The sequence below is a fragment of the Agelaius tricolor genome, unplaced genomic scaffold (assembly GCF_023055355.1).
Source record: "Agelaius tricolor isolate 1412-34295 unplaced genomic scaffold, bAgeTri1.0.p SCAF_44, whole genome shotgun sequence".
Classification (NCBI taxonomy): Eukaryota; Metazoa; Chordata; class Aves; order Passeriformes; family Icteridae; genus Agelaius; species Agelaius tricolor.
In genome coordinates, this window is record NW_027269304.1 from 2384699 (window position 1) to 2398600 (window position 13902).

The window sequence follows — 13902 nt, forward strand, 5'->3', positions numbered from 1 at the left end:
TTGTGGGGCACTAACTGCCTGGCCATGGGTCAGTAATAAGCACGGGACAGGAAACACAAGCAATGCATGCTCAAGCACACATGCATGCACTCTCCTTTGCCTGCCAGATTCCCTTTTGCTTCTTGTTAATTATGGAAAAATACAGTCTCTTGTGAAATGTTTTCACAGAAATCCTCCTCTGAAAGACAATGTTTCTAAAAATATTTCAATTAAAGACTGCAAAGCAGTAGCAGACAACCCAAACAGACAGCACATAGGGTACTGATGCATATGTGTGTAGTTCAAAAGGAAGGGTTTGTTTATTTTATGTTATTTTTATAACAAAGTAGAGCAGCATTCAGTGAAAAATACCTGCACTAGAGGCTTTCTTATCAACCCAAACTTTCTATAACAAAAAACAAAGCAAGAGAATTGCAGTTTCTATTTACGTAACGATGAAGCGAATGAAGTGTGAGTCAGAAAAAGTGAGGTCAAGAGTAGCAGAGGAAAGCAGCCTGTTTATTTATTTAAAGATGCACTAACAAGGTCTCTGAGGCCCGAGACTAAATTCATTTGATACAGTGATACTGGTTTCCCATGCACACATCACTGTTTCATTACAGTGATGCAGAACAGCTAAAAATGAAAGTTCTGTTTAGACAACAATATTGGTACCCCTGTGATAAAACACAACCTCAACAGAACGAGGAGACACAACCAAGAATAATACCCCGAACACCAAAACAAAAGGAAAATACAGGTTTCCTGCTTTCCCACATTTTATTGTGCAGCCCTGAAAAAAAGCATTTTCAAAGAAAGCATAAAATGAAGATGCTATTTCTCCCAGCTTTCATCTCCTCCACAGTGCTCACTGTCCTTTTGAAAGGAGTATATTACTTATTAGTCCGCGTTTAGGATCTGCCTCCGGAAAAGCTCAGCCAGACTCCATCTCCAAAGCACTCAACTCCTCCAACCCATCAGCAAAAGCTCAAGGACTCCTGGCTGTGCACAATGCCTATTATGTACTTCTCTTCAAGAGGGGGGGAAAACTGCCTTCATGAAAATTAGTCTGACCTACACAGCACAAAAAAACATCAGTGCAAACAGTAATGCTGTACCTTACTGCTTTTCTGAAAGCAAAACAATTACAACAAAGTAAAAATCCAAATCCCTTTTCCCCTTATCTCTTTTATGTCCTGAGAACACAGACTTGACTGCAGTGTTCAGTAAATGGATAAACCACACACAGTTTAAGCATGAATACAGCAAAAAGGACCAAAGGAGTTCCCTACTTATTTAACAACTACCAGTTACCACTAAAGAAATTAAAAATACAGGCAATAAATGAGGGCATATTCCTTATTCATTGACTATAAGGTGACTGCATGCACTTCCTTCATTCTGAAGGCAAATCTTAATAACAGATGTACAGCACTATATTTCCAAAAAAAGATGCATTGCTCTGTATTTCAAGAGATGAAATAAAACAATCTCCTCAAACTAACCTGCCCCAATGCACCCACCTACTCACTAAATTCATCACCCCACCAGCTTCCAATGTGTAAAGCTTATGTGACCTTTCACAGATCAAATACTTCTGCCAGGTAAAAATTTCATCATGAAAGAAAGACAAACATATAAAAGAGAGGTGAAATCTTATTTTGTCTTTCACATATTTGGAGTAGAAAGGTAGGAACTGTGTTCCTGCTCAGAAAAGTTAGAACAGCCTCCTGAATTTTTGGAGCGTCACAATTTAACAGTCCAGCTGTTGGTGAAGCTTGTTAAAACGAAGTAAAATACAATCATTCCGTAAAAATAGACCACATTTTTACTGCTACCCAAATTTCTGGAACCAGCCTCTCTTTATGGCAGGCTAAAAAGCCCCTCAGAGTCCATCAGACCAGAGGAGCACCCTCAAGTGCCATTCAGCATCCAGCCCCTGGGGGCTCTTCCCATTCACCACCTCCACAAAATGCGAGCGGTCGGTTCTCTCCCCCTTCCCCGGTCATGACAAAGCAAAGCTGCAGGGAAGTTTTGGGTTTGGGGCCACGGAGAGGCAGTGTTCCATCCCCGGGGGGCACAGCACCAGCCCCTCTCCATGCCAGGGCCCCAGGGCCAGCCTGCAGGTGGGGACAGCAGGGTCCCAGCCCAAATGTGTAAATCAGAGGCTTTATTGAGGCCTTTGAACAGTCGGGGATTGAGCTGTTTATCTTTAGCACTTTGTCCCCGTGGTCTTTGGCTCCTGTGATCGCCATTAGGCAATGTTTCCCTCTGAGGAGGAATCAGCTGTTGGCTGGTGCCTCTGCCCTCGGAACAAACAGCGCACACAGGCCCTTCTGAATGAACAAGACACTCTTAAAATGGGCCCACAAAGAATTTTATATGTTGTTTTGGATAGCACCAGGCATAGACCAAAAGCCAAATCTTCCAGGCTGCTCCAACACAGCATCATTGATAATATTCTGAACTTCACCACTTCATTTTTTTTCTTTTTTTTTTCCCCATGCAGACTAATGGCTTTTATTTTTTTTATTCCCCAAATTGGTCAGGCTGCAGGTGCTCCAAACCTCAGCAGCTATGCTTGGAAGGCTACTTACAGACCAGAAAGAGCTACTATGTCTTTGAAATGGAGCAATTAACCTAAGTGCTTTCTCGCTGAGGAATAATGGGAGCTATCCACAGGGAGTTCAGAATAGAAGACCACACACTGCTATTATAGTCTGCAGTTTGCTTCCTTCTGACACTGCCCAAACTACAGATCATAACCTAATAATCAGAAGAAAGTTAATAGTAAATTCATAATCAGGGAAGAGGGACTATTCAGGAGATGCTACATGTACTCATAAGTAGATAATTGGAGATTTAAACCAGTCAAGAAAAGCTCAAGATTGCTTTTAAAGATTAAAACTAGCTATTACCACATTTTCTAACAGAAGGAAATAAGATAATGCCTATATTTATGCATATTTCCAGTGATATATTTCATACAAATTGATATTCTCTCGTGTTAATTTAAAATTCCATTAACTCCAATACTTCAGGAGTAAGAACATTAAAATACCTGACAAAAACCTCAACTCTCACTCCATTAATCTTAGAACTACTACTGATCCAATAGGGAGCTCCTCTTTACTCATTTCTTTTTGGAGGAACATGACTGTGCCCACAAACATGAAGACAAATAACACAGCATCTTTCCTGTCCCCATCTCACAATAATCCTCCCACTCCTCTGGCCACAATACTTGTTTGACACTGAAGAATGATTCAATAATAACCTTCATGTGGAACTAACAGATAAATCTAAAAGCCAAAGAAGAAAAAAAAAATAGCAAGAGCTTTGTTCCCTAATGCAATTTAGGGGGCTAAGACATTTTTGTATTACATGCACCCTGAGTAATATTTACTTGCTCTTTTGTTTAACTTTACTCTGCATTAAAAGCACACGGGTTACAATTTCGCCAATAATGCAACTTTGTCCCAGAGATAAAAAAAAAATGAACCAAAAATTAGCATGTGGATATGAGGAAGAGACTGAATGATTTTCTAACTTTGTGCAGAGGGGTAAGTGGGCCATGTAAGAAATTCAGTGCTCCATGGCAACATTTGATGAGGAGATCATGGCAGAGTCAAGGCTCACATGGCTCCCATTTGCACTGCTGCCTTCCCACTGCTTCATGGCAGCCACAGAACGATTGGAAACATGCACATGCTTTTTGTGCAATTGTGTGTGTGTCCCCCACGAAAAAAGAAAGAGAAACCCCAAACCAAAAAAACCAAAAAACAAATTAGTTCTGAGCTTGTCAGGCTCCACGGGGACAATAGGATATGGAAGATTTGCCACAGGAGATCTGGAATCCACGATAAGGAACAACCCTTGTCAGGCTTATTTACTACAGCCACCAGCTGAAAAATGAGGAGAAACAGAAGGAAGCAGACAGTCAACAACCTTTATGGTAGGAATCTTACTAACAAGCCTTGATCTTAATTGTAGCCTGGAGGCAAAGCCCACCCTGGTGTCTTTCATCCCCTTGAAGTCTCAGGCCTAACCCACTACCCACTGCAGGCATCCAAACTTGCCAAGCTCACTTACAACCATCTACATTAAGCTATAATAAGGTTAAAAAAAAAAAAAAAAAAGAAAGGCCTTCAGTGTATTAAAATAAACACCAAAGTGGGCAATTATACTAGTATATACTAGCAAGAAAGGGAGTATGCAGACAGATTTATAAAAGGGGCAGGCCCTTTTTTTCTCACCCTTTTTGTAACAATTCTTCCCAAAACTAACAGCAAATCCTCACTTTTCAAGATGCACGGATAAGCCAGCTTACACTAACTGAACGTTACAAACCTTCCAAAAGAAAAATTAAAAAAAAAATAAAATTAAGTCATGCAACTGTCATGTTTCCTGTTGAAAAAGCGTATTTTAGCAGTGAAGTTTTACAAAAAAGTGCATGTGGAAGGCAGCAAAGATCAAAGGCAACAACCAGCCCAGCCTGCAGAGGATGTATCTGGGATGAAAAGTCAGCAAGGCGTGTCTCAGAGACCCAGACTCCCTTTCTCTGCTGCTCCTGGAAGATGCAAGTCCCAACAAATACTTTATAATTCCAACTTGGCAGCAGGACACCCTGGCTTTCCAAGGTCCTACCAAAGCCAGTGGTGGCACAGTGCCTTCACTTGAAAACCACAGGGTACTTATTAAGAGAAATAATTCACTTCCTCCTCAAAAAAAAAAAAAAAAAAAAAGAAAAAAAAAAGAGACATATTCCAAATATATATAATTTTCCACATAATTTCTCTGAAAAGACAGCACTAAAATTGCTGTATGTTTTGCAGATAAAAAACAGAAAAAGGAAGTTGTGCCAGACCCAACCTTTGAGACCAATGTATTCAGACCATAAGAACAAAGATTTGGGAATTCCAAGTCTCTTAGTCATATTTTTAAGAGCATCTCTGCAGTTTTCAGTACCTTAGTATCACCCATCTGAGGACAGTAAAGTCGAGGAAATTTTTGGGGGGAGGACAAACAAAAAAAAAAAAAAGGCAGCATGTTTTAATTACCCTTTGTCCATCCAAAAATACCCCAATACATATGTGTTTTTGATGTATATTTGGATAACAACGTAGCCTGGCTGAGGTATCATCTGTTTTCCAAAACACTGCTTTCTTTAGGATTAAATATTATCAGGATATTCAATACAAATCTGTCGCACAGATTTCCTTTGTCTTCTATTTTTCAGTCCCCACACAGACCTATACAATTCCACTCAGTCTGATGTGTTTCTCTAAATGTCTGACTTAACAACACTAAAATTCCACTAAAATACTTTTTTTTTTTTTGCCTCCTTTTCCCCTTTTTTCTTCTTTTTAAAGTCAAATAAATTCAGTACTGTCAAACCCACAAGAGATCCACAGGCAAGAGTGCCCGGTCTGACACAAAGATAAGTGAAACAAAGAAATCAGCGTCAGGTAGATACGGATGGATGTAATTTTGCATGTAGGATTTTCTGAGGAGATTTGAAAAATTGAGCCCAGTAACCTGGAAAAACAAGTTTCACCAAATGTTGCCACTTCAGTGGGACAAGGGCAGGTATAAATATGAAGGCTTACATATCTTTCTCTCCTCCCACCTCTACACCCAAGACTTTTCAAAGAGATGGATTATTTTAATTTCCCGTCCCTGTCAAATTAATAATAAAAAATAGGCCTAGGCTCCAAATTGCTTTATCTTACTAAACAGTTTCCTCAGGCATTTTCTTTGAAGAAAATTCCTGCATTACCCAGTCTTCACTTAACCAAAGTTTTATTATGTTTTTTCTTTCCATCTGCTATTTATCTATTAGAAAATGCAACACTAAACTCCCTGAAAACAAAGAGCTCACATGGCTTGAATTTATTAATTTAAAAATTGTAATTCATTTTGCTTCACCTGACCCTCACATAAAAATAATTCACAAGACAAGAACAATTCACAAGGAACTGAGACATTCACTTTCAATGCAGCTGAATTTCAATTTTGCAGCTCTTTATCCAGCTATGTTTATTGCTTGGCATTGAACATTAATTACTCTACTGATGTATTAGGCTGAGTTTGAAGATAAGGCAAAAAGACCAATATTGAGCACCAATTTCAGCTGTTTTGGGCACAGGTTCAGCTTGGGTTTAGCTCAGGCTTTGTGATAATCCACATCTGACAAATCAAAGCAGGGCAGAAGCACCAGTCCCTATCACAGCATGTGCCAAGATTTTAACAAGGAGGGGACAAATCCCACAACCTCACCAAGCTCTGAGCAAACAAGTAGATGTGTTAAAAAAAAAGAAAAAAAATAGATAAAATAAATGAGGAGACAGTTCCACCCAAAATTCAGAAGCCACTCACTCTACACTCTCAGCCAGCACTGACAAATCTACTGGTTTGTGCTACAAACCACGTTTGGAAAGGGAAAAGGGCACAAAGACCTTCACAGGAGTCACTTTTACTTTCAGCATCACAAGTTTTGTACATGAAAAAAAAAAAATAAATAAAGCCTCTCAAGACTCATCAGCTCACTGCTTTTCTAAGCAATTTACAGGACTCTTTTCATGTGGGGTTTTCTGGTTTCTTTTCTTTGCTTTTGGTTCTTACTATGGACTGGAAAAAAAAAAACAAAAAACCCAGAACAACAATATCCTGCTGGAAAATTTAACCCTTACCCAAGGCACTTGATACCAAGCAGGGGGTCTACTCGAGGAAAGCAGCTTTTCACTCTTAGTGTTCCCTTACAGCTCCTAAAGAATGCTTGCACAGGCGTGAAAAGAAACCTGCAGGCTGAGATGAGGGCACAGCGGGGACACACCAGTGCAAAAATGCCACTGGGACTTGAGCTGAGAGGGCAATTAAGAACTCATTAGTAAAATACAGCACAAAACTGCTTTGGCACTGAACCAGTCAGACCCAAGTTGGAGATCTCAGCACTCAAATTACAACAAAGCAGAGAGGTGAAGCACCACAGAGGTCTCAGGGTAAATTGCTGCTTTCCCAGGTGAGCTAATGACGACATAAAACATGGGGAGTGGGGCACAGAAACAGCACAGAAGGGGTAAATATTTTAAAAACAGGTCTCACTTTCTCACAGGTTGGGGGGCACTTCACCTTTGTGTTCCTGGCTCGCAACTGCAGCTGCACATCGGTACCTGAAACACAACAGTGAGCAAACACAGTGGCCCTGAAATAATGCAGGTACATGAGCATAGCAAAAGCCAGCCTTGGAACACAGGAGTCTCCTCTCCACAGCTCCAACAACCTGTTCCAGGGCAGCTTTAGATAAACAATCTGCCACTGCATCTTCGTCTCTTTCAGCCCTCATTTATTTTGCACCCTCAAAAGTATTTTGATTTTGCAGCATTTTTTTATTTGATTTTGAGTATTTTTATTTTGCACCCTCAAAACATTAACCTCAAGTTGAGACAACACACTAAAAAATTCCTCCTCTACCTCTTTACTTAAAGAAAAGGAAAAAAAAAATCTGGTTTTAGGACAGTCGGGGCTAATAAAACAAATCCCTGCAACAGACAAGAGTAAAAAATTATAATGTATAAGGCACATTTTTAATCTACAGACTTCTCTAACCAAGGCACAGGGGAGAAAAACCTTCCCTCTAATACTGCTTTCAGGAGATCACAAAACATTACTCAAGTACTGTATTTCCAAGATACACAAGAATGCTGGTTCCCTGCCTCTTGCTTCCTAAAACAATTATCTTCCTTGTCAGCTTTCAGAGAAATTAACATTTCTGCCCCATCTCCCGATCTGAGCCTGCTGTGTGCTGGACTGAAAATTAAGGTTAATTTTCTCAGCTGGAGTAATTTAATCCGAGCCTCCACACCAGAGTCTGATGCTTCCCTGCTTGGCTCAGCCAGCACAAATCTCTCCCCAGGATTTCGTGAGGTTTCACCCCAAGCCTGACACAGCTGACAGCGTTTGGAAAGCCCCAGGCTCCCTCTATCCTGTCCAGCTTCTGTACTGAAAAGGATGGCCTCTACTGAGACCCCTTTGTAGACCTGTAAACAAACAATCCCTTTCATAATTATTTGAATCATTTATTAAAAAAAAAAAACAAAAAAACACACACACACAAAAGAAACAACAAGTGCAGCCTGTGATGGGATATACAGCCTCACTCTTCCTCTAGTTCCATTAATTTTTCTGTCCCAAGACAGCAACCAATTTGGCTGATGTCTAGATCGAGGGCACAAAAAGTTCTCAGTCTCTGCACTCTTACAAGTCACATTGGATCAGTCTCCCTTTTTTTCTGTTTATTTTACAATCTGTGCTCTAGCTGTCTGCTCTGCTGGAGGACATCCCTTCCCAGAAAAGCCACCTCACAGTCTGCAGAGCAGATGCAGAAATATTCCAAAGCTTTTCCAAGCTTTGTAAATTTGGACAATTTAATCAAAAAATGTTTTGTGCGATCACCAGTACACCTTAGAAAGCAGCAGCACCAGAGGCCCTTGCTCAAGGCACACACTTAATTAATTTTTTTTTTTTTTTCAAATTGGAACTTTTCCTATAAGACATGTTCTTTTGTGTTGATCAGATTTGACTGTGTTAGATTAGCAAACAACAGTAATTTGTTTAGTAATTATCTCCTAAATTTCACCTTAGCTTGTGTCAACATGGTACCATGCATAATTCAGTGAGTCTTTTGTACCTTGACATATCTTGGACAGCAGTCCTTACCATTCACACTATCTGATACTATGTTATATGAATAATATTCAAGGTGGGTTTTGCCACCTTTCCCTTTTTTCCATCTCATATTCAGAGAAAAAGGATGTGGGGAAGACTGAGATCCACGAGACATTGATTACAAAGAGCAGGAGATGAAGGCTATTGTTTCCTAACCCGGGAAAGGGACACAGCTCAAGTCAGGGAGACAACTAGAGGAAATATTCATTTTGGTGGAAAAATGAGTGATTTCAGGAACCATTTAATGCTATTTTACAACAGCTGTCTAAATTGGAATCTTGGTAATTTTGTGATGTTGGTTCAGAATTTATGCACGATTTTATGCATTCCCCACATCGGCAAGCACTACGTTACATTTCTGCCAAATGTAACAGCGAAGAAATCACAGCTGCATCCTACTAACCTTGAAGAATCAGATAATGGTTTTGAGTCCTTGAAAATCTGACCGTCAGCTCTGGGTGGTTCCACTCACTCAAGGACGTGTGCTGCTTTTTCATCTGGGGCTCCTGAGCTCTAACATAACCCCTGGAAAACATTCTGCACCTCCTGCTAAGCCCTAGGTGACAAGAGTTGGGGATTAAAATTTCCCATCCTCAAGTGGCAGCACTGCAAGATAACGAGCACATCAGAAACAGGCACTGAGACAAAACAGCAAGCCACCCTGCAAGGCCCACGGCGCACCCACAAGCACATAGCACAAATATTTGCTAGGCTGCTTTGATGAAGCCAACATGCAGCATAGAAAACCACCTAAACTATCTCATCTGTACAGAAATGGGTGGGTTTTGGTCAAGGCAGAGCACTGCAAGGCATGCACTGTTGCTGCACACCAGCAGCAGGGATTGCCTGCGTCAGAAAGGCACTGAGGTCACCAGTGTCAGGCACAGCATCACTATTCCTGCAGCAAGGCCACCACCTCACCTTGAGTGTTTTTACAACGTGGATTATCTTTCTAAGTGATGGTGTACCCTTTGCATCAGCCCATCGGTTGCATTCACGTGAAATCTGCCACAAAAAGCAGAAATTTTAAGGTGCAGGAATTCCCAGAGCAGCAGGAACGCTCCCCACCACACATCACCCTGTGCAGGAACGTTTTGTTACATGTATGCTTAAAATACCAGGTAAAGCACCCCTGACATGAAGAATGAGGTTCGTTCCTGTTCAGAACAGCTGTACACTCCAAGCCTTTCACAGCTATTGTGATCCATCCCACCACAGTGAGTAAATACCACGTGCGCTTCTGCTAGGTGACAGGCAGAGGCAGAGGAATAAAGAGAAAGAGAAGCCAAACCTAAATGCAGACGGGAGTTTGTTTTTTGGTTGTTGTGGGGTTGGTTTTTTGGTGTTGTTTTTTTTTTCCTTTCAAAATGGTGTTAGCAAACAGAACACCACGCTCTAATTACCACTGTCAGCACAGGGAACACCACCTACCCACGACAGGCTTGCCTGCAAAATGCAAACCCCTCGTGTTCCACCACCCCTTCGCTCCAGACTGAGAGCAGAGCAAATTTGTAGCAGTAGCAGAAATGCAAATAAGTTTATAAGCATTCATGCCCGTGTTTGAAGATCCTGGGAATAACAGATGTGGGCAACACGTAGAAGCCAAAGAAAAGAAAAGCAGTATCAGCTTTTTGCCAGCCACTCACACCCAGCATTTCTCAAAAAAAAACCCAACTGACTGCATTTATAGCTTATTTTCAAATGTTTTTTACACCTCACACACATGGATGTGTTAAACACAAAAACTTATTTATATGGATGCACGTCATGTCAGTCACCCGCCTGTGATATTTTTAAAACCATTTCCTCCAATCCTCCTCCTGATAAGAGGTAAAACACGCAGAAGATAAAAAACCAAGGCTTCCACATGCAATTGTCATTGTTTTGTGGTAATTCTTCCTGCATGTGGGAACGGCCTGGAGGTTAAACCTTTTTTACCTTTCATTATAGACACAGATTCCTTGGTGCACTCTACTCCACTGAGCAGTATGAAAACCTTTCACCACTAAAATATTCCTCAACACCAGGAAACACAGCCACAACCATAAAACTGCTCTTAAGAGACCTAACAACGGCAACAAAAAAAATCCAGTCTTCATCCTGAGCTTTTATTTAAATATCAGATGATTGCTCTGTAGATCAATGTAGTTGTTTAAATTGTGATTTAGTTTTTGGTTTTTACCCAGCCCATTCCTGCAGACAACGCCAAACCCAGCTGTCCCAGCTCCTCGGAGCTGCTTTTCCATGACAAGATATTAATTAGGAGGGGAAAAAAAATGTACAAGGGAAACTGGAACAACACCATCTGAAAGCTGATATTCCAGTCAATATCCCATGCCTATCACACAGTACCCCAGAAGACACTTCCAGGCTAGGAGCACCAATATTTTTAATTATGCCACCAAGGGTCCCACAAAATCTTTAAATGGCACTTTTCCCACGACAGCAAATTTATCACCTGAAATCATTTTAAGACAGCACATGATCAGCAAAAGTTCCATTTTGAATAGCTGAGACTGCTGGAAACCTCACTTGGAAATTAAACATTTAGGGTAAACAAAGAGCATTTTTGGCAAAAATCTCCAGTGGGTTTCAGGTGGGAGCCTGCCAGAAACTGTCAAGGTAGAAAAATTGCAATAAATCTATCATAAAAGGGTATGTTTGCAAACAAAACAGCACTAGAGGAAGCTAGTTGACCACCTGAAAGCAGGCTTGGCTATGGTGTGAACAAGGACTGACAGCTGGAGTCTGCCTGGACCTTACAGAATATTTTCAATTTGAGTTTCTAATTCGTATTGAGCATCCAGAAGTGAGTCCAAGCAGCCAAAACAACCCAGTTTGTGCTTTCTATCTCTGGCATGCATAAAAAAAAAGTTCAAAAGTATTACTGCCTTTAAAGTCTTCAATCTTGTTGACCGTCAGAGGCTGAACCAGACAGTGATTATACTAACTGCTTATTTCTCTTACAAACATACTTTAATGTAGCATCATTCAAACACTTCAAAGTGAAGCTATCCTGGGTAATAAAGGCTATTTTTAGAATTGTCTTTATGCATTTAATGTTTGTTTTTTTTTTAAATCCAAACCCTTGACACGTGATGGAAAGAAACCAATCTGGTGAATTTAAATTCGGTAACAGGAATAAGATGTATGAACATGTTGTGAGAAAACGAGCACACAGCAAGATGCTGACTACCTGTTAAGACAGATGGATAAATCTGCAACTGAAAGAACCTTTATAGCCACTAAACAATCTAGAGAAGAATCAGAGCAAATCCAGAATCAACACAGTGCCTGAAGTCCAGAAAAAAGTCACACAAGTGAACCCACCTCAAACCCTAAACCTGCTCATGCTGGTAACATCCCAGTAAATTTTGGTAAATTTTGGTCATTATGAATCTGAAACCACGATTTCACAGAGATGTGGCAATTTACAGTGACCAAATCTACTACTGCTAAGGAAGCTGCTCTGCAGAAGACATAAACAGCATTTTAAGTGGGCTGTGTGCGTCTCACTCTAATTAAACTCCTCTGCTTCAGCAAATCACTGCCTCAATTCCACGGGATAAATGCATTTCGTACATGTACATCAACCCCCAGCCTGCCACAGCAGCTGCACAAGGCGTGCCAAATGTTGCCACAAAATGCCATTTTAGAGAGGAAAAAAAGGATCTGTTTACCCTTACCAAAGGAAGTCTGGACACTCAGCAGAGGGCACAAATTTGGTGCTGAAACACAGAGAATGACAGAGACCCCAAAACCAAGCCACCAGCTTGGGAAGGGGTGATGCTTTTAAAACCACGTTTACAAGGAGGAACAGGTTCCTCCCAACACTTCAGGTGCTTTGCTATGACACCAACACTCAGCCACCTAAACACAAAGTCATCACTGTGAAGTTCTTCTACACTGGTGACTTCTTCATTTTACTGAGCTCTCACAGCATCAAAGGTTATTCTGTAAAAAACAAACACACAAACGAAACAAAGCAAAAAAAAACCCTAACCTCCTGGAGGGAAAAAAAAAATGTTAGAAATTCTTGGAAAATTTCTGTATTTCCAATTCCAAGAATTCCAATTCCAAGATTTTCCAATTCTTGGAAATTTCTGTAGCCCCTGCAGCTACAGAAAAGATGTTGAAAAGCTCCAAAAGAAACAACATAGCACAAAACCCAAAATACAAAAGACCAAGGGAAGACAGCCTGGGTTCTCCCTATACAACAACAGAGAGCCCCAATTAAGAAATAGCCTCATTAAGGCATTCATTATGTTATTTAGGCGTTTTTTATTTTATTAAGGCTTCAGTAGCCATTGGCTCACACTTCAGGGACGCGAGGGCAAAGCAACAGCGCCGGGAGCCGAGTAACAATGAACCGAAAAAAAAACACCTAAAAAACACACCAAAAGAACCAATTGTTGCGGGGGTTTTTGTATGCTTTTGTTTGTTTGTGGGGGCTTTTCTCGGTTTTGGCTTCTTTCCGATTTTTTGTTGTTGTTTTGGTTTTTTGGTTCTGTTTTTTTGGGGTTTTTTTTTTGCGTCTCACTAAAGACACGCGGCCCCTCTGGTGCAGGGTCAGTGCAGGGGTGACCCCGGTGATCCTGGTTGTCCCGATAGTCCCCAAACCGGGACAGGAACGAGGCCTCCAGGTCCCCTCAGTGCCGGTGCGGGGCCAGTCAAGGATTGATCCCGGTGATCCCGGCTATCCCGGCTGTCCCCACACCGGGACATGATGGGGGCTCCCCTCAGTGCCGGTGAGGGGCCATTGAAGGGCTGATCCCGGTGATCCCGGCTGTCCCCACACCGGGACACGGTCGGGACTCCCCTCGTTCCCTTCAGTCCCTGTGAGGCGTCACTGAAGGGCTGATCCCGCTGATCGCGGTGATCCCGGTTATCCCGGCTGCCCTCACACCGGAACACGAGCCCCCCGCCGCTCCCCTCAGTGCCGGTGCGGGGTCAGTGCAGGGCTGATCCCGGCTATATCGGTTATCCCCACACCGGAACACGAGGCCCCGCCGTTCCCCTCAGTCCCAGTGAGGCGTCACTTAAAAGCTCATCCCGGCTATCCCGGTTATCCCCACACCGGGACACGGCCCCTCCCCCCCGCGCTCCCTTCAGTCCCGCCCGTGCCAGCGCGCGCGGGGCGGGCCGCCCGACCTACCTCCCGCGCCGCCACTTCCGCCTGCGCCGCGCCGGCCAATC

General features: G+C 42.0%; 1 protein-coding gene across 5 annotated transcripts in view; it reads right to left on the reverse strand.

Annotated features, from left to right (window-relative positions):
* Positions 1-13884, reverse strand: part of XRCC4 (X-ray repair cross complementing 4) — a 145303-nt gene extending 131419 nt beyond the window's left edge. The window contains exons 1-3 of one of the 5 annotated variants that reach the window (XM_071455133.1): positions 12393-13833; positions 9110-9262; positions 7084-7151 (exon numbers count right to left, since the gene is read on the reverse strand). In XM_071455133.1, coding sequence (XP_071311234.1) covers positions 7084-7151; positions 9110-9242 — 201 coding nt within the window. In that variant the 5' untranslated portion in view covers positions 9243-9262; positions 12393-13833. Of the gene's footprint in view, positions 1-7083; positions 7152-9109; positions 9597-9627; positions 13834-13861 lie in introns of those variants that run through there. The other 4 variants (XM_071455129.1, XM_071455134.1, XM_071455130.1 and 1 more) reach the window with 4 other exon arrangements.
* Positions 13885-13902: the final 18 nt, after the last annotated feature.